At 38.7% G+C, this 27,176-nt stretch overlaps 1 protein-coding gene across 2 annotated transcripts in view; it reads left to right on the top strand.

Moving 5' to 3' along the window:
* Positions 1-1,418: 1,418 nt before the first annotated feature.
* Positions 1,419-27,176, top strand: part of GALNTL6 (polypeptide N-acetylgalactosaminyltransferase-like 6) — a 996,922-nt gene continuing 971,164 nt past the window's right edge. Inside the window, exon 1 of one of the 2 annotated variants that reach the window (XM_018555137.1) lies at positions 1,419-1,540. In XM_018555137.1, the coding sequence (XP_018410639.1) occupies positions 1,437-1,540 (104 nt within the window). In that variant the 5' untranslated portion in view covers positions 1,419-1,436. Of the gene's footprint in view, positions 1,572-27,176 lie in introns of both variants that reach the window. The other variant, XM_018555136.1, reaches the window with a different exon arrangement.

Raw genomic sequence — 27,176 nt, 5'->3', positions numbered from 1 at the left:
TATATATATATACTGTATATGCCTACAGTTCAGAACAATTGGCTGTAGTATATGCACTAAGTACAGACTGCTATCCAGCATACAGTGCCAGTCATGAGTGACCCAATGTCAAGGTGCAGCAGACCCCCCTCATCCATCACTCTGTGGGTTTTTGGGATGGACACACATGGCAGCGTCATGTTAATCCCTAGGAGACAGAGCAGCCTCGTCGGTAGTAAGGACTAGAGCCAGCTGCCTGAGTCTTTAGTCCCAGTGTTAAAAGCTTGTGTTCATATCCCCACCCCACCCCCTCCTCCACTCCTACATCAGCCTCCGTGTCAGCATCAGCAGCAGTACATAGCAGCACCGAGCTGTATGTAGTGGATGTGTCGCTCGCACACAGCACACACGGAGCGGGAGACAAGTGATCAGCAGCCTCCACTATGTCACATCCAACCGCTGAGATCACTTGAAAAGTTGGGGTAACACAAGTCAGCCGAAAAGTTGCTGGATCGCATCTTGTGTGGAGGGAGAGGGGCAGAGGCTTGTCGGTTTCAGGGGCTCGGTGTGGAGGAGATGATTTGTGTGCTGCTCGCTGGTTACGGGGACGATGCAGTGTGACAGCAGCGCGTCTTAACTAGATCCTCCCTGCACCACCTTCTTCTCCCCATCATCATCATCATCATCATCATCCCCCTCCTCCACTCCGGCTCCCAGCCTGTTTATAGAGCAGAGTGGGACTTGGGAGGGATTGTAAGCACCGGTGTACAGCTCATCCACGTGTTTTCCACCAGTGGGGACCGGAGTTGGCATCCAAGACGGAGGCATCAGTGGAAGCATCACATCTGCCTCTCTGTTCAGGATTACACACGGGCTATGAGGATTCTGCCTTGGTAACATCACTGAGCCATGACGACCTGAAGGTATACTGCACATTGATCTGGGCATCACCACATGGCATTGTGGGCAATTGTCATCTGGGCACGGAGTGACAACGTCCTGCACTAATGAGCCCAAGGCAACTGATGAAAGAATAGTGTGCTCTATGGGGGACTCTGCTTATTTCTCATCTGCATTTAAATCCACCTGCTTAGGATCTTCTGCTTGACAGGTTGGCAAAGGAATCAAACTTTAGAATGTATTCTGAACTCTCTCTGTCACCTGCACCATACAATACTTTGACACTCTAAGTCTCAATGAGCATTTGATTGGCCAGACAGCGGTGCTGATACATGTGTCCCTTTGTTCTAAAGGAAATGCTATTGTTCTTTCATTTATTGGGGAAGTCACCTAAGTGATGGCGGAGTCCATGTGATGTGCTACCTGTACAGAAGCTTCCCTTAGTTCACCCAAATTGCTGCTAAAGTTTGAGAGTACAAAGTGGCAGCACCCTATCTGCTTGGAAATCTTTGTGGATTATACACTTTCTGGGGCCATTGACACAATTCGCTACTGCCATGAAGAGAAAGCAGAAAAGATTCTTTCAGATGGTTTTGCTCTTCACAGTGGCTTTAATTTTCCTGCCCAATATTGGTCTTTGGTCATTGTATAAGGAAAAGCAGCTCATGAAATCCACTGATGGAGCAGATCAGGTAAGTCACATGGGACTTTCTTGCTTGGCTCTGCTGGACAGAGATATTGCCTAGCCTCTCAGATGTAACATGCCATCTGAATGAATTAGCTCAATAGGTAACACTGAATCTCTATATGATGAGACTAGCCAGCTGGGAAACTTCTATCAGAGAAATGTAACAGTCAATAAACTTGCACTTGTTAAAAGTCTGGGTTGACTAAGGAGGAAATGAAAATGCGGTGCTTGTATCAACCAGAATCCAACTGTTATTTATAGTGTTGGTACAGAAATGACAACGTAGGACTGGTTACAATGGATCACACAAACACATTAACATTGTTCTAGCCCTTCTGAAGAGGATTGTGTTGTGTTGACTTGAAATGTTTGTAAATAGAAAACTACCATGTCAAAGACTTTTGTTTTAAGCAAAGTAGTTGTGTAGAAGATAGGTAATTGCTGCTGGCTGATTATAAGATGATGTAGTGAATTTAGGAGTATACATTAATTTACTGAAATTGTGATGTGAAAGAATGAAGTGATGTCTTAAAGTGGTAAAAAAGTTACAAAGCTAACAGCATAACCGAAATATGGGTGATTTCAGGTGACAGAACATATATTTAGGAATCCTATAGAGAGAGTGGGAGTCCTCAAACCTATGGTGATTAATCTGCAAACGTCAGCCTTCAGTACCAAAGTTTGGGCTATGACCCAGCTCCCCTTACCTGCTTTAGTGAAGCGCAATATAGATACGCGCAGATGTTTGCATTTCACTTTGGCTGTCAATGTAGAAACTTTTAGCCAGACAATTTGCTTTGCAGGCAAATATTGCACACAATATTTAGTCTATTGATTCATAATTGCTTTAACCAGTCAGAAGATACTCTTGTTCTGTTGTATTCTTCTGCATTATTTAAATAACCCCCAAAATGGCTGCATACGCTAGCTTTGTATGATAAGCACACTTTAAGAAACCACTGGCGGGCTTGAAGTTTGCCTCTGTGCAGTTAGTTGTACTAATGCTGATACATTAAAATATAGTGATGACTGTAACATCACATGCATTGTTAACTTATTCTCAAATATTTACATATTCCACTAGCACATGGCTTACACTTACAGTATATGAATGGAACTGCTTACAGCACTGATCACTAAAATAGTTTCGCCTACTGAAGGACTCCATTTCACTTTTGGTGAAGTGAACTTCTGTTCACGTGAATGCTGGATGTTTGAACTGAAGACAGGTTCCCTTCACTAAGAATGAAAATACCCCATTAGTCAATCCACCACTACTGTACATGTCATATTCTCATTGAAAAAAAAACAAAAAACTTTACAAGCCGAGAATATTTGGCAGGCGAATCCTTGGATCGGAGCAGCTCATGTTTTCTATTTGTGGTGCAGTAGACTGAAATACGCATGATAATAATTGAGAATCCTGATTGGATCTACACATTATGTTTCTGACAGTGCCTGGATAATCTGCTTCCTTGCTGTCGACATTCATTTTCCATTTTTAGCTGCTGTTTCTTCAACTTTAAAAAAACAAGGCAGTGAATATGAGCCATGAATCTCTTCTGGCCAAATGAAAACCTGGAACTATTACATATTGATAAGCACAGTTTATTTGTGTTTCAAACTTGCAGCTGACAATTGCAAAGTAATGACAGTGTCATTATAGCTGTACTGGCATCAGTGTGCATCTACATTGATAGCAATGCTAGACATAGAAATGGAATTAGCCTTCTCTGCAAAATTTGTCGTCTTTTGTATGTGTCACTGTGATGTAACAGATCTTTTAGAAATGGGATCTGTTTGAGCGGTAAAGTCTTGAATTGCAGCCGACGTCTATGACATCAAAGGCGCACACCACTTCCATGGGTTGCTGTGAAGCTTTACAATCTCTGACTAGTATGTGACCAGGGGTCAGAGAGTGTCCACTCCAATCAGAAGCTTCTAAGGCTGACATTCATCTTTCGGACAACTTCAAAGCAATAAAATCCTAACAACGTATATCATAGTTTTAGTTTAAAAAGCCCAAAGCCAAGCATGTTCTAACTGTGCATTATTGATGGCCATATTGTTAAAAGTACAACCCAGAGTATGTTTTTATTGTGTACTTTTATCTAACTATCTAAAGCAAATTTGTCCTGAGATAAATATTGGCACTGCTACTGCTTCTTCAGAAAATGATAGTTTCCTGGCTATTACTGGGGTCCACTGACTTCAAGGCTTTCTGAGTCATTGGCCTAGTGGAAGTTTGCAGCTTAGGAAAGTCAGAGAAGTGTCCTCATAGGCAAAATAAGTGGTTAGTAATGGTATATTTGTTGTTTTTCTCATGACAGGTCACGTTAAAAGTATTTTAACATATGGGCATTTTGTATACGGTGTTGAAGATACTCTTTTATGAAAATGAATGAGTTTTGCCTAGGTGTCAAGGTGCCATGTAAGCTGAGTTTCTGCTATGACAGCTGTCAAAGGTACAAGCTGAAGTTAAGGTCAGTTAGAGTACAGCTAAAGGAAAAAATACCTTACAGTTCCTTATGCATTCTCCTTCTGCCATATAGGTATAACATAGCTGCTGCGGTCTTTAGATTCTTTGCTCTGCTCTTCTGCTTGTGTGGCACCATACTGTTATTTTATTATTGTGCAGAGAATATCTGAGTAACTGTTTCAAATGCATGCTCTTAATGATTGGCAAAGGCTAGGTGTAGTTGTAAACTGCTAACAGTATTTGCATTGAAAGAAGAGGTGAGTAAAAACCCCTTGCCCCTAATTCACAAGAATTGAAATTGTAAAATAATTGTCGACTCCTTATGTGTCGTCTTATGTGTTGTCTTATGTTGTCCTCATACGACCTGAATATGAGTACAATTGAGCAAACTTTTAAAATTCTGCTCCAGCATGTGAATTATGGTGACAATGGCAAAGTTTTATACCAACCATTTTTATTATATTATAAAATATTATTTTATTTTTATAACATCATTTCTTTGTTATGTTCTCATAGGCCAAAGTAAGATAACGGGTTGGAACATTGACAGTACTTTAAATGTAAATGTGAACCTGTTCCCAGAATATGGACATTCATATTCGTAACAAGCAATAAAAGAGCTTTAAAAAAAAAAGGTGCCACTGATCTTTCTAGCTGCATGTACTTATATAATCATTTATCCTTAGAGATCACAACAGAGACGTTATTCAGGTTTCAGTCAGTTTCTTACAGCCTACAAGGAACAGGTGTTTGTTTTCTGCTTGGATGCCTTCTGTACCTTTATTTTGACATTTCTCCACAATGCCTGCAGATACAGAGGTGAACGAGGGCTTTTTTAAAGAGTTGTTACTGCTTCTTCAGAACGTGTAAATACTTTATTGTGCATAGTCTGAGCACACGTTCACTTTACTAAGTAAACAACTTTTCATGCTAACATGATAAACACATAGGTTTGGTGTAGCAATCTAAGGAGAAATGAACTACGTATGAACGAACCTCTACACTAACTTGGTATAGTGTTTGGGTGCATTTTGATGCACACAATCAGATGTGTATGAATGCATGTACACAAGTTAGCCATTGATTTAAATGGTGCTAGTTTACATTTGTATCATGTTTATGTGCATTGTTCATTTTTGTTATGTGTCAGGAGTGTTATAGAGTATATTAATTACAATGGCAATGCATGCAATGGCACATGGAAAGTGAGAATCCCGCCTTAATCAATGTAACATGGAAGTTTTACTTAGGTTTTCCATTTCAAATTTAATTGGTAGACCCTAGGCTCCAAATTTCTCATTTTGTGCTGACCCCCCTCCAGTACATCATGGTGACTGACTGCACTACTGAGGCTGTGACATACACAGTTCTTTTCAATAACAATGACTGATGAGATAAGGTTTGAACCATTTAGGAGAATCCCTAGGTACTCCTGGTATTGGAAGTGCTCAAAAATGTATAGGCTTGTTAGGAAATCTTCATACGTTCTAGACAGTTCTTTCCTTTTCCCAATGAGAAGAAGTAAGGGAGCTGTGCCACTTCAATCCATGACATGAAAGTGTCGGGTTATGGTGTCATGGAACTAATACAGACAATTAGCAGATGTCTCCCTGCCCCCTGATGACTAACTGTACTCATAGCATAGCAATTAAAGTGACACTAAACTCAGGAGTTAAATCTTTAAAAAAAATGCATTCATAAACCCTAACTATTAACAAAAATGTAGTTTATTTGTGTATTACTCAGCCGTAGATCTTCAAATCATCTCTTGATTTGTGCTGACACTATCCTTCCTTTTGGAGGATGGCTGCTTATTTTCCCCACTGTCCCTGTGTGTCTTGTAAAGTAGCCACTGCTCCAAGCTCACTCCTGTGGTGGACTACAGTCTCACATTTATTAGTTTGCATTGAGATTGTAGTCCGTCGCTGGAGTGAGCTTGGAACGGTGACTATTTCACAACACACACAGGGACCAAAACTAGCCACCCTTCAGAAGGAAGGAGAGTGTCAGCAGGAATTCAAAGATGATTTGAGGATCTACAGCCAAGTGATACACAAATAAGATACATTTTTGTTAATAGGGTACTTGAATGCATTTTTAAGATTAAACTGATTTTAGTGTCACATTAACTCTTCTAATATTTCATAGGGGCTAAATCTTTACCTAGTTCCAGAGGTATATTTAGCATGTATTCAGCATGTATTAATGTATTCAGATGAGTATTGGTCAAAATAAATATGAAAATACACCTCATTGAAAGGCTTTACATTTTTGTTTTATAATAATTAATTTATGGTATGTCCATTTTAGATGTAAATAATAGTGCTTACTGGACTAGTTCCCAAGATTGCAATTTTTTTCTACATATAGAGGAAGAATAATAATGTAAGCTGAAGGGTAAAATTAGAATAGAAAACAGTAAATTAAAATAAATTTTCCCAACTGCTTAAATATTTAAAATGCTGAACTTTAACTCGTGTGTATTTGCAAAGCACCTGGCCATTTGAATCAGCAGTATTAGAACGATATCAAAATTAGATTAGGTTGAACCTGATGGGCTTCAGTTCTTTTTAAACTCTTTGTCGCTATGTTACAAGGCGTGTGAAATGACAAATACAAACAGTTAATCAATCATACAAATATCTGCACTCAGACAATACCAAGGGGAATGATGGAGACAATGACATTTGTTCTCAGATTTTATCAATCTTTATAAACACAATCAATCAATATGAATAGGATCATGGTAGACATTTGCCATGTATAAACCAGTAATCAGATGATGAACTGTTTTCTAAATATAATATAGGAATATGAATTGCCAACGTTTGTCCTCGATAAGTTAGTAAACAATAAAAAAGAAAAATAGAAAAGTAATTTCAGTTGTGGAGACTACAGCAAAACTAGTAACAATTCTTTCTGGGAAGGTCAGTGGTGGTGTAGAGCTTGCATTGCTGTAATCTCCCTCCACTGCTAAATTTGGACATCATAGGATTATACTTGCTGGCTAGAATTATAACGCCTTAAAGTTTAAAAACTGCACCAGAAAATTTAATATTGTGTTATAGACGGGAAATTTTATGAAACTGTTGATAGAAACTATATAATCACAACAGTTTTTTAGCATAACTACCAATTATACAGCATCTTGCGATTATTACACAAAGCGGTTTACAGTGGTTTCAAAGAAGACCCTATCCTACAAGGAACATGAAGATTGCCATTGCTGACTTCCCATTATACAATTACTAGTTGTTTGACTGTCATGCTAACCCTCTGGGGTTAACCCAGATTACACAAACAAATTAGGACCTCTGACCCTTCATAATAGCCAGGCAGCTAAAATATTCAGGAGGTCAGCAAAGGTAATCCTCTTTTTCTCATATAAAAGTTTTACTTTCCAGGGCAAATGTTGATTCATTTTCATAGATAAGCTGTTGATTATAATACTGCTGCAAGTATAAAGAGTGGGCACCTAGCATGCAGAAGCCTCTAAAACAGTTAAAGCCCATGCCATTCTGACTGATAAAATACCGACAAATTCAGGTAGCATCAGAGCTTGTTCCGGTCTCCCTCCCCACATATTCTTATATCCTATTGGCCAATTGGTCTCATTGGCCAATAGGAATGCACAGGAAGTACACAGGGGCGGGATAGCTTTGACACTAAAAAAAAAATTGCAAAAGCTTTGTTTTCCAGAACAGCCTGAGATTTGGTTGTAACTGCATTTGGATGCTGCTATAATTATATGCAGGCACCTCTGGATGAACCCCTGTTCATTTCAGATATGAGATACCTGGTACAGTACAGGATAATTAAAAAAAATAGGAATTGCCCTTACACTTACCTTTCACTTGCCCCTGACTGGATAATTAAAACAAACATGAACATTTATTGGGTTTAGTGAAGGTACTACTTCCTTAGTAGATCAACCCTGTTGTGCTTAGTGGGGCGATTTTCACATTTGCTTGTTGTCCCAGGAAATATATAGACAGAATATTCTGCGTGTAGAATTTTTCTAAGATAATGCATGATAACTGTAACCAAATAATTTGGCAACAAACAAAATGTGAACTTTAGCATTGCACAATGGGTAGATAGGTACTATACATTGGTGGAAGTTGTTTGCAGGTATGTCTGATATTATATTGGTAGTCAAAAACAGCCTTTTCCAGTAGTGGTTAAAAGCTGGACTTCTGCTTTTGACCGCCTTTGCAAATTTGGAGGCCTGGAGATTCAGCAGTAATAGAAAAGAATAGGTAAAAACTTGATGCACTTTTGTTGTTTTTCATTTTTGCAGCTCTGTGTTACTAGGTTACAAGGAGTGTGAAATGACAAATACAGACGATTAATCAGTCATACAAATATCTGTACTAAAACATTACCAAGGAGAATGATGGAGACAATGACATTTGCTTTCAGATTTTATCAATCTTTATGAACACCATCAATCAATAAGAATAGAATCACTGTTGGCAGTTGCAAACTGTTTCAATGGTATACTCTTGGGATATGTATAAACTTATAACCATAGATACATTTTCGTGTTGTCTTGGAATGTTAAAAAAAGTGTTTATGTGTAATATTGCTGTTTAAATTGTTTATTCTACTGGCTTGCTGTACTATCAGGGTCAGAATGATAATTTTTGCCCTCTAGGACAACTGTCTAGAGCCATCTTCTCTCCCTTTTACCCCAGTTGACTGGCTAGACCTGTTTTGACAGTACTAACATCAGATGCCACATGCACACAATGCCTGGTAGGGCTGGGGACAGAAATGCTAAAGGATGCAGTTTGGCCAGGTTGCATTTCTAAAGCTAGATGCAGACCATGCTGGGGCAGCAATAATGAGGACTCTCATAATGTGGATGCTGAATTGAACTAGAAGGCAGGGCAGCAGTCTGGAACCTTTTATTATATCCAAGAACATGATAGAAACAGCTAGTAGCATGATGTGTGGGTTGCTGTGTGCTGTCCTGCCATCCTAGTCCATGGTCACTGTTGGCTATAAAATATGTTTTTTGTCAAAAGGCCTGATAATGTTTTTATAGGTGATCAAAATCAATTACTAATGGATAGATAAACATATACAGTATATAAATATAGACATAAACAAGCAGGCGGATAGTTAAATAAATACATAGATAGACCTTTAGCATGTTAGTAAATCTCGTAAGATATTCTGCTCTATCATATATATGCCATTAAATGTTATAGAGCTAACATAAGCCCTGAGATATTTAAACTGCAAAAAATGCTCATATGGCCAAAATGTCTATGCATTTTGTCGTAAGATCGCTAAGATTATCTCTAGGATTACATTATAGATGGTTCCCCTTCATTAGACTTTCCATAATTAAATCCCTAGGTATATAGTCTCTTGACAGGCCAGCATGGAATCCCAAAACAGTAGTTTCTGTAGCCAAGGTAGGTACTTCAGATCTTCTGTTTGGCTTTGGATTAATGACTTGGGTAAGTAGCATATTAGGGGCGATGCGAATGGTGATATTTTCATATAAGCTAGGACATTGGAAGCATTTTCTCCTACACTCCTTCAGAAAATGGATGGTATATTTACAGAACACAAAAAAATGGTAACAGTGTTCTCAAAAGAAAAGACACTGTGAAAGATGGTTACTGAACAGACCGAGACCTTTTTCTTATAAAAGTATAAACTTTATTAGTTACAAAATCTCATATTCCGCACCTGTTACTCCATTTCTACAAAAATCTTCATAAAAGAACAATGTTGTCCATAACATTCATACATGCATTCTTCCATACATACTATGCACTCACACAGATTACGGCAATTACTATCTTCAACATTTCTAAAGGGGGAATTCTCCCAATATACCTCTTGGTCCCTCTCGGTACTTTTTTTCCCGCTTTTGAAGATACAAAAAATACAACAATAAGAGGGGGAAGGGGAGGAATCTGAACTGCAGTTTTACTTTAAGATATAGGTCTGACCTGTTTGTGGCACCTGATACATAAAAAGTATAATGAAATAGGGACTGTTTGTCTGTAATTGAGGAAAGGAAGTCTCTATAATCAGTACGATTTGAGGCAAAGCAGTCCACTATAATTATGTATATATGCTCTGGTCTCAGTATATCAACCCTTTTGATGAGTGAATTCGTTAGAGAGTCTCAATTATTTTGTTTTATAAAGTTATTCAAACTTTCCCAGTGCAGTGAAGTTCCTCCTGGTGTTGGATCTATTTCAAGGGGGAGACCTGTGCGGGACCAGTGGAGCTTGTATAATAGTCGACCATACTCACAGTTAGCTGTCTCGTACCCCTCCTTTTTTCGAATCCAGGAAGTTCCGTTTGTTCAACACTATCACCAGCAATTGATTCGTCTGTGGCTTTTCCAGATCCCAGGATTTTTCTTAATACCTCTGCGAGGTTAGTCCGTTTATTGTCCTCCTTTTTTGGGACTGAGGAGTTTCCTTAGTTAAGCACTATTTACGGTAACTGGTTGTCTATGGTTGTTCCGATACCTCAGGGTTTTTCGGTACTTCAACACAATATGTTAGTAACTTCGAGACGTTTGAATTTCACTCATCGTTGTTCAGGAAACAAAGTAATTCCAATGATCCGTAAGGGAGCTGCCGTTTGTGTGGGTGACATAGCATGTGTAACACACACTCCAGGGTGGACGCATTTCGCTCCGCCCATCGGAGCTTCGTCTGCACCTGCATTACAAACAAACAGTCCCTATTTCATTATACTTTTTATGTATCAGGTGCCACAAACAGGTCAGACCTATATCTTAAAGTAAAACTGCAGTTCAGATTCCTCCCCTTCCCCCTCTTATTGTTGTATTTTTTGTATCTTCAAAAGCGGGAAAAAAAGTACCGAGAGGGACCAAGAGTTATATTGGGAGAATTCCCCCTTTAGAAATGTTGACGATAGTAATTGCCGTAATCTGTGTGAGTGCATAGTATGTATGGAAGAATGCATGTATGAATGTTATTGACAACGTTGTTCTTTTATGAAGATTTTTGTAGAAATGGAGTAACAGGTGCAGAATATGAGATTTTGTAACTAATAAAGTTTATACTTTTATAAGAAAAAGGTCTCGGTCTGTTCAGTAACCATCTTTCACAGTGTCTTTTCTTTTGAGAACACTGTTACCATTTTTTTGTGCTCACTACCCCTGGTTACATGACCTGGATGACCTATCCCAATAAACATAAAGGGATATATATGGTATATCGGAGCTCCAGGGAACAAAACATTTTTTCTATGGTAGATTTACAGGCTGATGATTAACTTTTTTAACAAGTGTGTTCAAAAAGTAATGGAAATGTGTATGCAGTTAGCTTTGGTTGCCTGCTTTACTCTCCGGTTGCCACTTTACATTATTTCTACACACAGTCTACTACATATAAAGGTTTTTTTCCCCCCTTAAACTCACATACATTTCATTGTGTTTGCAAAGCGGGGCGTATGTAAAAATATAGGAGTATACATAAAATAAATATATAATTATCAGATACCTAGAATTTGGCAATCTCAGCTTTCTATGAGCACCAATAACAGATTCAGATAACCCTTTGCATCAACTTCCCATAAAAAGAATGTCATAAAAAGGATATTAGCCACCTGGAATTTTCAGCCGTCAACATGGTATTCTTCCTTATTAGTGCTAAATTTATGTTATATGTTATTCTGTTTTGATTGGTTGTGTTCACTAATGATCTGAACACTGGATCATATCTCCAGATATGCAGACATGTAATATACACTTTTTTTCCTTTTAGACTGTATGTTGCTACATGCAGGAGACACCTCTAGAACCACTGCATGCTGACATAGTGGCATATGCCCACTTATTGCTCTCATTGTAAGGTGGACAAATTTCATTGTGCGTAAACTAATGCCAGTTGATGGTGAAATTTAGAATTTAGTGTCTTGCCTATCTCTATTTTCAGAAAAAGCTGTTTGGTTTATTTCTTTAAAAAGTGCAGTGTTTATTTTTTTGACCAGATCACTTTCTAGGCAGTCCTACCCCTAATCATGCAGAAATCAGCTACCTGTGCACATGCTCAGTAACTCAATAACAGAGTTATGCTGTGATCTTGGGACACAGTTCATGACACAACATAATCAGAACAAAGGACCTAGATGCCGACCGTTTTGTGTTTGTTTATATTGTGCGAAGGTTGATTAGATTTATCAGAAGATGAATGGTTTAAATGTTTGCACTGAATAGAGACCAGATCAATCAAACAGAAATATTGTTTACAAACATCAGCAATATACTTTAGAAAAGCAGGCTGGAAATACGTCCCCAGAGACTGGTAATAGCTGAAGATTTACAGACTTCAGTGTTTAAGCTTGGTATTCTAATCCTCAAGTCCCAGGCTGTTAACAGCCCTAGAGAACTTTTGTTCTAAATCACTCCTTTAATTTAGAGTATTGAGAAGGTTTTAATCTTGATTAGATACAGATTTTTTTTAACTTGTTTGGAACTATAGCCTTGGGAATTTGCTTGGCCTCGTATATTTACTTGAGTCTCATACATATTGTTACAGCTGACTTTTTAATTTAATTTTTATTTTAACGTGATCATAATCCCTACTGCATCTCTTTGTTACAGACCACTGAGTAGATTTGTTCAATATTTACCTGAAATGTATCTATGATTAACATCTGCACTTTACATGAATCACTAGGGCACTTGTCAGCATTACACAGTCACATTATTATTTTGAGTCAAAAACTACCTCTTTCTCGCTATAAATGTTTGATTGATGTTTCCAGCTCCCAGCCTAGGCAGCCTTGATCACATGGGTTTCTTTATTCAATTGTGCATGCTTGTTTCAGATAAATATTGACACAATAGGTAGTGACATCAAGGGCAGGATGAGAACAACAATCAGTTCATTTAAAATGCAACTTAGCAATGGTATATTGTATATTTTTATTTGCACATGTTTCTGCCTACTAACCATTACTCAGAGAGGAAAGTCTATTAATTCAATGATCAGTGTGATATGTGGATCAACATTTTTTCCCCATTTACATAAATGTATTCAAACTACACAAAGAAACATGAAACATGCCTTTTAATACATTGTCACACAATTATAATTTGATTTCATCTTTGTATATCATGTACAGTATATCTAAAAATAACATTTAAAAAACAACATCACATTAATTCTCTGATAATCAGGAGTGTATGTGCTGGTTTCTGATTTCAAGGCTGTATAACTGCTTTGATATAGACAACCTTGATGAAAGCTAAAGTTCTAGCAGTATTTCTTGGGTGCATGCATTACTCAGGCAACCACTGCAAATGTCCCCACATAATTCCAGTATTGGTTCAGATTGATACATTTTGGCCATCATTGTTACTGTCCAGGTACTTCAAGCCTGAGCTGGGACCTCTGTAGAGCTGGAATGATTACAAGTTTCTGAAGTTATAGAAAAGTAATTGGCGATGATAACTTGAGTAGTGGATAGTTCAGTAAAGATATAAAACTAATTAAAAATGTAATCTCTGACAACAATGCATTCTAACATTTTGAAAGCTTTGCTCTAATGTTAAATTTACTCAAGAAATATAGTCATATAATGATATTCTACTTGAGCTCAACACATTATTGCCTTCTTTACTTAATTGCTGAGTGATTTGGCTTCTTTTTTTGAAAAACAAAAAAAACAAAAAACAATCCTGTATATGTGTGCTTTTGTTTTTAGGAACTTAATACAAATATTTTTTTTCATTTCATTATCAACTTTTGTATTAATATATTTTTTTCCTTTTTTTATAGAAGAAAGCTAACTCAGTTAAAACACATTTCTTGTTTGTAGTAGTTTTTCCCTACACTTTTAACGTAAGACACATGATTCTTTCATTTTACAGCAGATGGCGCTATGGCCCACATTGTATTAGGCAGATAAATGTATTGCATTGCATTCTATCCTGACTGTTAAAGGAAATTGTGGTCCTTAATATGTACATTTTTTTCCCTGATTGCTTAAAACCCCTATCTGATAAACCAATATATTATGCTGTAAGTAAATCTATAGTGCTCTGTGATTTTTGGTTTATAATAATCTTTAAAATGATTACATTGACTTAAAATTTTGCTTAGTTTGATTAGTACTATTGCTTAGTTCTTGGATTAGATCTCAGTTACCTGCTGATTGTAGCAGGCACTGTATACTAGTGATAAGGCAGTTATATTAACTCATTTGTTAAGAAACTGCTCAGTGAGCTTTAGTTGATGCTTACCTAAGTGTAAAGCACTAGTGCATAATTGAGACTAAATGGCTTGTACAAAATTACATTGTATACTGACACATTTAAGAATATTCACCAAGACAAAGAGCTAAGTGCTAAGTGAAGTATCCTATAATAGCCATTCAGAAATCTTTTCATTTTCTGTATTTCGTCTACTCTAATCAAACAATAGGTAAAAACTGTAAATGACTGCTGTTTACTAATGTAACATTTCATATCATTATTGCTTTGCTGACTTTTTAAAGGGAGCATGCACTAAGAGTGATATAGAACCTGTCATTCCTTCAAAAAATGCCAGTTGACCGGCTAAGTCTTGCTTCAGTGTTTTTTTTTAAATCATTTGCTTACCTGGAACAAGCAATTGTGAAAGTCATAAGTCCTAATCTACTAGCTTTTTCAGGTAAGTGACTCAAAGTATTGAAACCTATGAATAAGCATGGCAGTCAGACAACTGACATTTTTATAAGGAGAAACCATCAATGGTGCCTACATATTTCTCTCCTTACTGGTTGACATTAAATAAGACTGGTTGTTCCAGTATCACATTAGTAGTTAGCATTCAAAAGAGATATAGACACAGTATTTTTCAGAAATGTTGATTTATTTTGTATCTTGCTCCTTTTGGACATAATTCAGCCTACAAAAAGTGTTGTTGCAACCTAAGCAATAGCAGAAAAAAAAATATTTTTTAAGTTTCTTGCATGTGCTCCCATGTTCCTACTTGATATGGGGTGCAGCATGGGAGAATGGTTGTTAGAAGATACTGTGCACTCATTAAAGATACTGAGACTTGAACACGATCCTCAGTCACACATGTTGAAAAATTTAAAACAGAGATTTGTCAGCTGTTAACATTTTTCAAAAAATGTGCCACCCTAGCTGACAGTACTTTTTAGTTGACTATTTAGCTCTTTATTATTTGTTGAATTATAAGCAAGCCAGGGTTGTTTGTTGTTAGTTTGGAGTTTCTGCTGCTGTTCTTCTTGTGGAGCTTGTGGTCAATGAGCTGGGGACCAACAGGACAGAATGTCTAGCTGGTTTCCCTGGGGAATTGAAACTTCTTTTTACCTTCATAACCATTTCCTTATCACTAGTGACAGATGGCTGCCTATTAATCAAATGGCGTTACTGTACAGTGCGTTGGATGCTTTTCAGCATCAGTTTGCAACCAAGAAAATGATCTAAAAAAGATAAAATGTCCTTTTATTTTTTAGGACCTTACAAATTTGTGAATGCTAGGAACCAGTATTCTGGCTGTGTCATTCTCTCTCTCTGACTCACCTTGGTGCTCTCTAGATCATCCAGCTCAAGTAATTACATATAGGAAGAGATCAATACCTGGAATGCATACATGTGGAGTGCTGCAGAAGCCTTAAACCATGCTTCCATTTTGTCCTTTCAGTAATCTAATTTTCCTGCTCGGCACTCAGACTGCAACTAGGGGTATTTTAAATATTTGCATATTGTTAAACAGAAAATGGGCTTTACAATTAACCCTTGCTGACCTCTCTAGCTGCAGGCACTGTGGAGCAATTCGTCTTCAGGCTTTGCTGCAGAAGCTTTTGCATTCACCATCTTTGACTTGGCAGCCTTGTAGCCTTATTATCTTGAATGTAATCGAAGGGCAGAAGCTCTGTCCATGTACTCCTTTTAAACTGTAATATCCACAGTCAGGTAACATGTTTATTGTTCAACTAAAGGTATATATATATTAGGTATGCACCAATACCGATACTAGTATCAGTATCTGTGCCGATGCCAAGATTTCCTCTGACTGACAGTGCCATAGGGGAACAAGGAGCCAGCTTCCCTGGCAATCAGGAAGCCGGGTGGCGAGTAATGACCCGCCTCCCAGCTTCCTGATTGGTTGTAAAGCCGGCTCCATGCTGATTGGCTGAAAAGCAGGCTTCCTGGCAAATCAGGAAGCCGGGAGGGAGGTCATTACTCGCCGCCTGACTTCCTGATTGGCCAGGAAGCCGTCTCGATGCTGACTGGCTGGGAAGCCGGTTTCCGGGCCAATCACAATCGAGCCAACCAAACAACATGGAGCCAGCTTCCCGGATAATGAGGAAGCCGGCTCCATGTCTGCGGAAGCACTGGTATCAATACCCGGTATTGGCAAATACCAAAAGCAAAATATTGGTATTCTTACTTGATACCGAATAACAGGTATCGGTGCATCGCTAATATATATGTATATATATTAGAATATATTTAGAAATCCAGAAATGTAATAATGCATCAATTGCAGGTTTACCAGTACTGTGGCATCTTTGAAAACAAAGATTTAATTTTCAAGTAGTAGTTTACAGTAATTTTTATTAACTTATCAGGTGTTTTCAGCTCTCAAGCAACTGTAATGTATAATGTCTAATTAAAACTATTACACTGCAGTTACAGACTGGAGTACATGAAATAGTGATCATGTGTGCTTTCTTTGCTGTGACTGATCATTTCTACCATGTCATTAGGAAATTTAGTGGCAGAGTTTTTTCTTTACATATTAAATTGTTTTATGCTGATTATACAATCCCTTTTTGTGCCTTCCTCACATCTACCAGTTCCCACCAACTAAGTGCGGAACTGGTCTGTTTCCCTTGTCCTCCTTATCATCCCCTCACTAGTTGTCTTTTTTAAACCTCTCTTTCTACCTCCAACCCCTTTCTTTCCTTCCCAAATTTTGTTATGCAAATTATTTTTCCTTAATTTTTTTGTCTGACTCTGCCATGTTCCCCTTTATCACTTTTCTCTCAGCTTTACCTCAGACAGCTCTCTCGTTACACACCAGCATGGGAATATGTTGATATCAGCCTCAAAACACTTTGCATTCTGTGCCCAGGCAACAGTTAGCTCCAGCACGTTGGATCCAGGGCCTTTATATACAGCAGTCCACAGTCCTACAACAACTATGGCTGCCCTAAACTGCCAAAAGACAGCCCAGGTGTGTATGTAATGTGGTCAACTGCGCACTGTGGTTGCTCCCGACAATCACACATTACAACTGTGTCCTCTGGTGACATAGCCACTGGTGGAACCACAGCACAGAAAGTAAATAGGGCACCAGACCTCTGACACACCTGGAAGTGTGTTGGGTGCTGAAGAATCTTCAGCCACTGTACTCATCATCACCACAGGATACATTTTTACCTCTTCTTATTAGGAGGCATCATTTAGATTTTGGAATGCATTTTGCATTGTAGGATGGTCAGATGTCACTGGCAAAATGCTTACACCCAGTCAGTGATCAGAATGAAATGCCAATATTGTTGTCCTCTCAGGTTCACTATAAGCTACTCTTAAGACTCTTACAACTCTTAATGTTACCTAATTTGTTCATCTATCATCACTATAGTAATAGTGTTAATGCAGAAACAAAAGGCAACATATTTTTCAGGGATAATTTGGACTATAAAGGTTTGACTGAGTATGAGTTGTTTTTCTACATATTTTCTACAGTTTTTATTATAACAACAACCAATTTAATAAACAATAGTTAGGTAAAGAAGATGCCATTTAAACTGCAAATCAGTGGTATCTGTAAATGTTCCATTATAAAGCATTTTTAGTGTGCTGCTTTGTGGAAAAAATCACATTGCATTGAGCCACTGTCCATGGTACTGATTCTTCACAAAGAGATCCCTCCAATAACATGGATACATTATGATTCATTGAATAGGACATGTTTACAGAATAATGACAGTGAATTGTAGTCATATCTATAAAATCTAACATATATTTGGTAATAGTTAATTTCAAGAAAGATAGATTGTGTAGATCATTCAATTGGGGCATTTATATACAAACACACATATGGAAGGGCTGAAGGGCTGGGCATTATAACTAACTTGCAATGTGCATCACCTTTAATAAATACCTGCCCCTATCATTTAAATGCCAAACTGCATGGGCTATGATTCTATCAAGACCCCAAACGAAGGTCACATCAGTTGTGAACCATATAGTTGCTTTAAAATGAACCTTCCAGTCCCCAAGCATGTACACATATTGGCCTTTTCATAATGACTTTATCAGCTGTTTCAAACTTGATTTTTCTTTCCCCAAAATATGCAGGCTAAGCAAACTACTGCTTTTGCTGATAAGTAAATGTAAACTTTTTGTCAAAAGTCAGATCATAAGCTCAAAACTCCATCTCTGAACCGCTACACTGATGGACACTGAAATACATCTACTACCCTGCACAAATCAGTGAAATTACTGTCACAAAATGGGCATGGGAATTTGTCTTTAAAGAGTGTGTTGTTATTGACACTTTCATTACACATTCCATGGGGGAATATATGGGTATCATGTATACCAAAATCTTGCTGCACTCCTTACCGGGTATCCCTGTCAGCATGGGTGTTCAAAGTGACCGCGGATGGCGCAACCAATGCTGAAACTTGTTAAAGATGTCACCAGCACACCATATTGAAGTGAAGAACACGTCTGTTTATTGACACTTCGGGGTTGATTTACTAACCTTATAAACACGCCATGAACAAGTATACACCTCTGTAGTGTGTTCCCTCCCAGCATGATCTATTGGTGGAATCTAGACACCTTTGTAGTGTGTGCACACCCAGCAGGTGTGTTGTGCAAAGCCCTGCATGAATTGCAAGGTGATGTTGTGTAAATTAGCTCTACGTTGTGTTGCTTGCGTTGATGAATGCAGCAATGTAAATGCATGAGCTAACCATTTTTGTCTAAACTGTGAAGCAGCATTATATATGCATCATGTGCATGATTTTTTCCATATATGGCATTAGTGGAAATATGCTTTTAGAGACTTGCATGCCACTATTAGAGCGGCGTGTAGCCTATGGCGCATACTACATGACGCGCACGTACGTAAATACATAAAAACGCGCCATAATGAAAATATGACACGTTGCTTGTGTTTGGTTGATAAATTTGGTTCGTTTTGCTGTGTAAAAATGCACACGCACCTGGTACGTGTGTGTGTTTAGGTTAGTAAATCACCCCCTTCATGTCAAAACAAATAACAACGTTTTGGGACCATACAGGGTCCCCTTCATCAGGCTTGAAATGACAATGCAGTTAAATAAAAACCTTATCAACAGTGCAAATGAACAGAAAACCACTCCCACCTATCTGGGTATCATGTGACAGATTAGATCAGAGTCTTTCTTCATTGTTTATGTACTGGTTATGTGCCTGTGAGTTGTTTAAAAGCTATGTGATTTTTATTGCTTAAAGGAAATGTGTGAATAGTTGAATTCTAGTTATTGCAGATGATAAAATTTAAAACTTTTATAAATTCATCTCCTTCCCACATTAATATGATGCTGCATTCTATATATTCCCCACACACATTAAATGAGACTGTAAGGGATGTACTGATGATGTGTCTGATTGATTGTATTAGTTGTTTTGGGTTACATCACTTTAAATTTTTTATTGTTGTTTGCACTAAAAAATAATTATATAATGTTGGCCTTGTAGCCCACAGGAATTGTCCTATATCCTTATTGTGATTCCATGTAATTTATATACAATTGCTTAAAATATTACACAAGATATAAGGATTTCCAAGTAACAGAGTTCATGGAAGAGTACTGTAATAAAATAAATCATAAACATAGGAGTTATGCAGGCGCACATCTTGTCAGACAACTGGAAAAGATGGGAGGCAAAGACAATACTGCACATAAGGCTCAAGGTTAAATAAACAAGGCACCAAAGCAAGACGTGCTAAATGAGTATGATGTATACCCAGGACAAGCATTGCTCCAAGTAACTGACCTTTCTTTTACCTCTAAAAAATACAGATGCCATCCAGCCAGGTCTACATTTGCATAATCATGAACCACAGTAATATAGACTGCAAATGTGTTGGTATTTGCACTTGATGATTGCACTTTGAAACACCTAAAGTTTATATTCTAAAATCTGGATGGAAATGTCAGATTATTTCTGTCTGCTTTTGCACCAGTAAAATGTTGTCATTGAGAATGATAATAAAAATGTCAGATGTACATTTGTACCTATTTATACATGCATTACATTAAAATATTGCTAACTTTATAATGAGCCAAGCTTAACCTATTCTTCTCCTCGCAGAGCTCGACTTTTATTTTTATGCATTCATTATATCAGGAGCCTAACTATTTACTCTAATTTACAAAGTATTCTTTAATGATCAAGCCTTTTTAAAGTCACACATGGCCTTGTTTTTGTTGAACTATGACCTTCAGCTATTGCTTCCTTCACGATGTTCTTTGTATGTAAAGTCTATCAACATGGGAACAGAGACGTTGCTAATTTCTCAACCATCCCTCCAAAGTCATAGTTTCATAACACATATCAAAGGAATGGTACCATGGTGATTTATGGATGAACCAAATTTAGAACAATCAAAGAGAAACTCCACTGAACACGTTAAATCAATTTATAAAATGCATATGATTTACAGGGAGCATTGGGTAATGTTGCCTGTATCACTTAGTTTGGGGAGGACAATAGCTTTCCAGCCAGGTTTTCAGTCTACATTCCTCACAAGTTTAGTTTGCCCCTGAACGTATGCCTGCCACCATAGACATGGGATTGTCATCCAGTTAAGCCACAAATAGCCAGAGTGGGCAACTGGCATGGTTGTAATATATTAAGTAACACTCTATACTGTTCAATATAAAATGTGTTTTTTCAGACATTACAGTACATTTAGTATTTCTCAATATAATGTAAAGATTTCAAATGATATACATTTTTCTCTACTTTTTCAGCCTACCGTAACTTGCTTTTGGAAGTATTAAACAAATGTGCTTACCTTTCTGCATAGCAGTATGGTCTTCCAGAAATCCATGGTAGAAGTCTGTGCTTCCTGCCCTCTGCCCCCTTCATTTCCTTTCTGTTAGACCACTAGAAACTGGGCAGTCTATCAGCCCAGCCAGTGGTATAATAACCTCCCCCTTGTAGTTCTATTGCAGGTAGCAAGAAGAGATGACATCCCAGCATGCACTGCAGTGGGTGGAGTAGGGAAGCCTTAGACTGCTGGTCTGACCCAGCCCACTCTCAGTGCAGCCCTGCTCTGTCACACCTCCTTCCCTGAGACTGGGCGGAGCTGGAACTCTGTGTAATGCAGCTGCAGTTCCACACAGCCAGATGTCATGCTGGATTGTGAGGAGGTCGGGTGAATTCAAAGCTAGGGAATTTGCCATGCAGAGACACCTGCAATGTATCTTAGTCTCTATCCCCCTGTGTGTGCACTCAGCAAAATAAATTAAAATAAAGTCACTGGTCATCATAGGCTACCTTTTTAATTAGAGTGCATTACCTATCTCTACATGCTGGGGCACCACCGGCACCTTTGTGAAAGGAGCCGAGAGCTTCATTTGCTGAGAACACGTCATGTCAAATAGTGGTGGAGACATTTCCACTGATACCGGAGTAGAGGAAGGCTTTACGCCAGTGTCCTGTGTTTGGACCCTATACTTGTAATATGTAAACGCTGTCCTGCCTGTCAACACAATACAACAGTCCCCTGTAGTTGTCATCTTTTGTACTACCGTTGTCTCAATAGCTGAGCGGCATTGCCGCTATTTCTCCTGTCTCCGTCACAAGTATTCTACAGTTTTGTACCCTTGGCACTTACCCCAACCACTTGTGTATTTGTATAAATGTATGTGAAGACGTCTTCTATATTTGTAACTTAATAAAAAACTTTATTTGGAAAAAAAAAATAAAGTCACTGGAGTATATATATGTTACCCTATCACAAGCCAGGAAACAAGCCATGAGAGTGGAACGTGCCCAGCAGGCTAATACAAAGGGGGTGTGGGGGGGGGGATTGTTGGTCCTTCCTATCTCTCAGTGGATGGTTGCTGTTTGACGGAGTGACTGCATGTGACAGAGTGACTGCACTGTGTGACAACGCATGTGATGGAGTGACTCAGCTGGGAGCTGTGTGACAAGACATAGGACTGAGTGACTCCTCTGGGAGCTGTGTGACAACGCATGGGACTGAGTGAAACAAAACTGGGAGCTGTGTGACAACGCATGTGGCTAAGTGACTCCGCTGGGAGCTGTGTGACAACACATGGGACTGAGTGACTCCACTGGTAGCTGTGTGACAACACATTAGACTGAGTGACTCCGCTGGGAGCTGTGTGACAAAACATGGGATTGGGGATCTGTGCTTCGTTCACACAGTTCTAAGGAGAGTTAAGGTGCCCATACACCTTGCGACCATCGCAAGACTTTTGTCTTGCGATGGTCGTAAGCTTATTAAAAGCTCGTACGATCTGCCCATCTTGGACAGGCAGATCGTACTTGCGATCATCGAAAGCCCACCCCGCTGAGGGGCGGGCTTTTGATGACCGCAATGCAGAACGGGCAGTGTGCGCGTGCGCACACCGGCCCGATCCGCAGCTGTCGAACGAGCAGGCTAGAAACCTGCCGACAATCGTACGATTATCGGCGGGTTTTCGAGCATGCTGGTTCGACAAAAGACGTGCGACCGTACAGTAAAAACGGTTGCACGTCTTCATTCACACTGCTCGATTCTCGTAGGATCGCGGGATTTCCTGCGATTCTCATACGAGAATCGAGTAGTGTATGGGCACCTTAAGTCAGTCATATTCGTTGACACACAGCTGGCTGTAATTAATGCACACTATACTGCAGCACTAGTTGTGTTTGCATTCATTTGAAATGCAACGTAATGCAATTGTTGGCACACATGTGTTGCAATGCTGAAAAACGCACAGTAATGAATTGCCATGCATGCTTTGCTAAGGTTGACAAAGGAGAGAAAATGTGGTCACTGAATGTGAATTTTTCAAACTGAAGAGCTTGGAGAAGGCAGGAGAAGTGAACAGACACTAGGACAACATAGCTGAACTGGAAAGTGAGTTGAATTGGAGAATTTTTCTAATCATCTATTTTGGCCTAGATTGTTCACTTCTCCTGTCTTCTCCAAACTCTTCACCCTTTTGTGTATAACTCTCTGGGGTCTATTCACGAAGCTGCCGACCCCAGGACCCCTTCGGTTCAGTAGAACCGAAGGGGTGCTGTACGGGCTATTCACAAGAGCCCATACAGCTCCCGACCATGGCCGAGCGGCTCAGCCGGCCGACAGCCTGCTTCTGACAGCTGGGCGGAGCCAGCCGTGATCTTATGGCTGGCTCGGGCCACTTTCAGAGAGATCAGCGTCCCTGGTTACACTGCTGTGTCTTTTTTTCTTTATTCTGACACGAGCGATGTCAGAATAGAAAAAAAATAATAATAATAATTTTCCCATTGAAAAGCATTGGGACATTACTATTGGCTATTTCAATTTGCAATAGCCAATAGTAAACTAGCATTGTACTAGCATCTAGATATATGATATATGATAATAAAGAAATGCAAATAAGTGTAAAATCTCAATTGGACTATTATATCATATGAATGCTTTTGTGCCATTCAAGTGTATTGTCATTCTTTTTTAATGACAAATCTGTAATTTATTGAAGTTGTGCTGAAAATTCTGATATTTTTGCACAGTTTGACCACCAATACTAATGCAAAACAACTCAAGTAAGACAAGTAAGGCAAAATCAGCCCAAATAGGGAAATTTGCTGGTATCCAAGAATTTCTCCTGATCCTTTTTCCCCGCTGTTTTTTGTGCACAATTTAAAAGGAAAAAACAGAAAGTTGCAAATATCCAGATTTGTATGCACAGAGCTATGGACATTGAGACTCTGTTCTGTTGATACTGAGTCATGCACAAGCCAGTATTCTATGCTATGTTAAACATTTGTTTTTATTTTTTATATTATCTTTTTTTTTAAATAAAGGCTTTTTCCTGAGGTTTAGGTGTTTTATGTACTATTTAAACATATTTGTATCCCTTTACTTAATCGCAGAGGGAAAAAAACAGACATTAGGGGCTTCTAGATTCTGATATTTGCCCACTGCAGACCCCAACATAAACAAGGCCGGGGAGGTGGCCCTTGTTGGTATGAACATGGGGACAAGGTGTCTTGTCGGGTGGTACTCCTGGCAAGGTACCCTCCAATGCTTGGATAGGAGTCTGGCATGGATATTTAGGGGGCCCACACCCTTTTTAGTTTTTTTGACTGGGATGCCCCTTTCAAATCCATATATGTTTCTTATGCATGCAGGTGGTCAGGAAAGGTGGGGCAGAGAGAGTATGCCCCCCTTGTGAACCTTACCAGGCAACATGCTCTGAAGAATAAAAAGAAATGGTGCGGGGTCCCCCTCAAAATTTATACTAGACCCAAAATCCATGCCAGACCCTTATCATGCAATCTTCCTAGCCAAGAAAACCCCCCCCCCAATAATACCAGGCCACATTCCCCTTAAGATTCTTTACCCCCTTGTCTCTCGCTCTTCTTTAACCGCTTCCCAGCCAGCCATTGTAATTAAACAGATGACCAGGAGCTTCTTAGATGTGAGTGGGCATTTTTAAAAACTGCTTAAAGACAAGCGGTCCAGCAGCTGTAGAGCCGCTGGATCGCTTGTATTATGCATGTGGGTGTGTGTGCCCCCCTTGCGCCGCCGCTGATCCTGACCTCTGCTAATGTCTCCATAAAGATGACCTGTCTGTGATTTTTAGCCCCCTATGTGATAGCAATAAAGTTAAATGAAAAACAAAGTTTAAAAAAGTCACAAAAAAAATTAGTCACATTGAAAAAAAAAAATATTTTTTTAAATGACATAACCCCATCTTTTATATTTTACCACAAAATTGGGGTAACAATAAATGTTTGTTAACATAACGTAGGAAAAACTGTTTTTTCCCCAAACATTTTAGGTACTTTTTTCATTATATAGTAAAAAATGAAATACCCAGTGGTGATTAAGTATGACCAAAAGAAAGCTCTATCTGTCCCCAAAGAAATGGTATAAAAAATTCCTTTGCAATACTGAATAAATGTCAGTCAAAGTACCTCAGCGCTGTGTACTGAAAAAGGGCCTGGCTGGGAAGGGGGTGTAAACACCTTGTTTTCAAGTGGTTAAGGCACCTTGCTTATCCCCCTGTTACTAATTTAAAAAACAATAGTAAATGAAAACACTCAAACCTTAGAAAAAGTACTTTTTGGAAAAAACAAAATGTCCCCCCAATCTAAATTTAACATCAATCACAATGTCCAGTGATGTGGATCCAAAGTTAATCAGGATGGGTGAACACCCTGACAACCCACCAATACAACGATCCTTCAAGCTATCATTTAGTGTATTTTTTGCTAACTGTCTCTTGTGCAGGAACACATCCTACTGGTGCACAACTTTGCTTGTAGATTTAAGGGATCCACCAAGCATGTAATTTAAAGGAATAGTGTATTTAAAAAAATTTAAGCTGCCTTAAAAGCTGCACCCAGCAAAACAGTTTTTTTTTTTAATTTTTGAATTGGTTTATGTTACATGTTTGAAAAGAAAAAAAAAAGATTTGATTCCCATAGCCTTCATTGGTGTTTGGGTGCCATGTTTGGGGTTTGCAGATTTACCACTAGGTTCGGAAAATGTTCAGTGAACCAAAGTTTACTCAGTTAGCTCATACCTAGCTATAAATACTGGAAGAGTCCTATATACTTACTCATCTGAAAAGGTATGTTCCCATGTTTTTGCTTACTATTTATTTACTATTACATCTAACATTTTACCCACACTATGGTGCCAACTGTTATATGATTTATTTTACCATGACCATGCTAGATTCTGCGTTTAATTTAAACTATTTAAAAAAAAGCAGACTGGGTGGCAGATCTGAACTCCTAATGTGAATAGCTCTTAGACAGGGCAGATTTTTAAATATTTGTTCTCCTTTAAGTAATTTCCCAGGGATCCCTAAGCCATTTACCATCTGAAAAGAAAATGTAGATCTAAATCAATTATAACTCTTCGTGTGAGTGCAGTAATCAGGTGGCATATACTATGTAACACCATGTACCAGCTGTTCTACATCTGAACACTAACAGTCACATGTTGATTGGTAGCAGAAATCATTTGATAAATATATGATTTCCATACACTAACTTTATGCCTGAGGCAGTTGGATTGCTATCAGAGACATAATCTGTCCTATTCAGTTAAATTACTAGAAGTTTAACACTAAGTGCCAAGTACAGTAACCCATATTTGCCAACTGAATTCACTTAACTGAAATCAGACATTTCTACAGGTTGTACATTTCTATGTATTGGTTGTAATAGGCACTGCTCTTTGTATGTAGCCCCTTTGCTTTTTCTGCCGTCTTAAGGCAGATTGTGGAAGGGTCACTTTAACCAGTTCACATTCGCGGTGTTAAACCCCCTTCCCATTTATTCCGTCATGCAACGCTGTACTGAAATTAATTTTATACCATTTTTTAGGGACAGATAGAGCTTTCTTTTGGTGGTATTTAATCACCACTGGGGAGTATTTTTTACTATATTAAGGAAAAATTATCACCTCATAGCACCACAAGGAAATATCGCTGTGCCCCATTTAAGTGTTGTACCAGGTCTCTAGCAGCTGTGGAGTCATCAAGCTTAGATGAGTTTGAGTTTAAACCTGTTTATTGCTGCCATTCCTAGAACTACAACATGCACTCTACAGGGCGAGAGCTAAGTAATCACGAACCGCTGATCACTCAGTTCATGGTCTTCACCCTGCAGAGAATGGTGACTGTCAGTCACCTCTCCCTGCAGGGATTCCCCTCTCTATTTGTCCAGTGCTAATTAAAGTGACAGACAGGTCGCTACTCACAAGCGACAGGGAGAGGGCTGAGGCGCTAAATACTTTCTTCTCGTCGGTATTCACCAAGGAAACAGATTTCTGTAACAAAGACCAGAGCGCACAACCTAAAATTGGTGGAAAAAAAATTTCACCACACAGGGGGCAAGGGGTTCTTCACAGTTATAGC

Source organism: Nanorana parkeri, unplaced genomic scaffold (assembly GCF_000935625.1).
Source record: "Nanorana parkeri isolate BGI_ZX_2015 unplaced genomic scaffold, ASM93562v1 scaffold185, whole genome shotgun sequence".
NCBI classification, from domain to species: Eukaryota; Metazoa; Chordata; class Amphibia; order Anura; family Dicroglossidae; genus Nanorana; species Nanorana parkeri.
The sequence above is the reverse complement of the archived record's forward strand: the minus strand, read 5'-3'. Positions and strand labels throughout refer to the sequence as shown.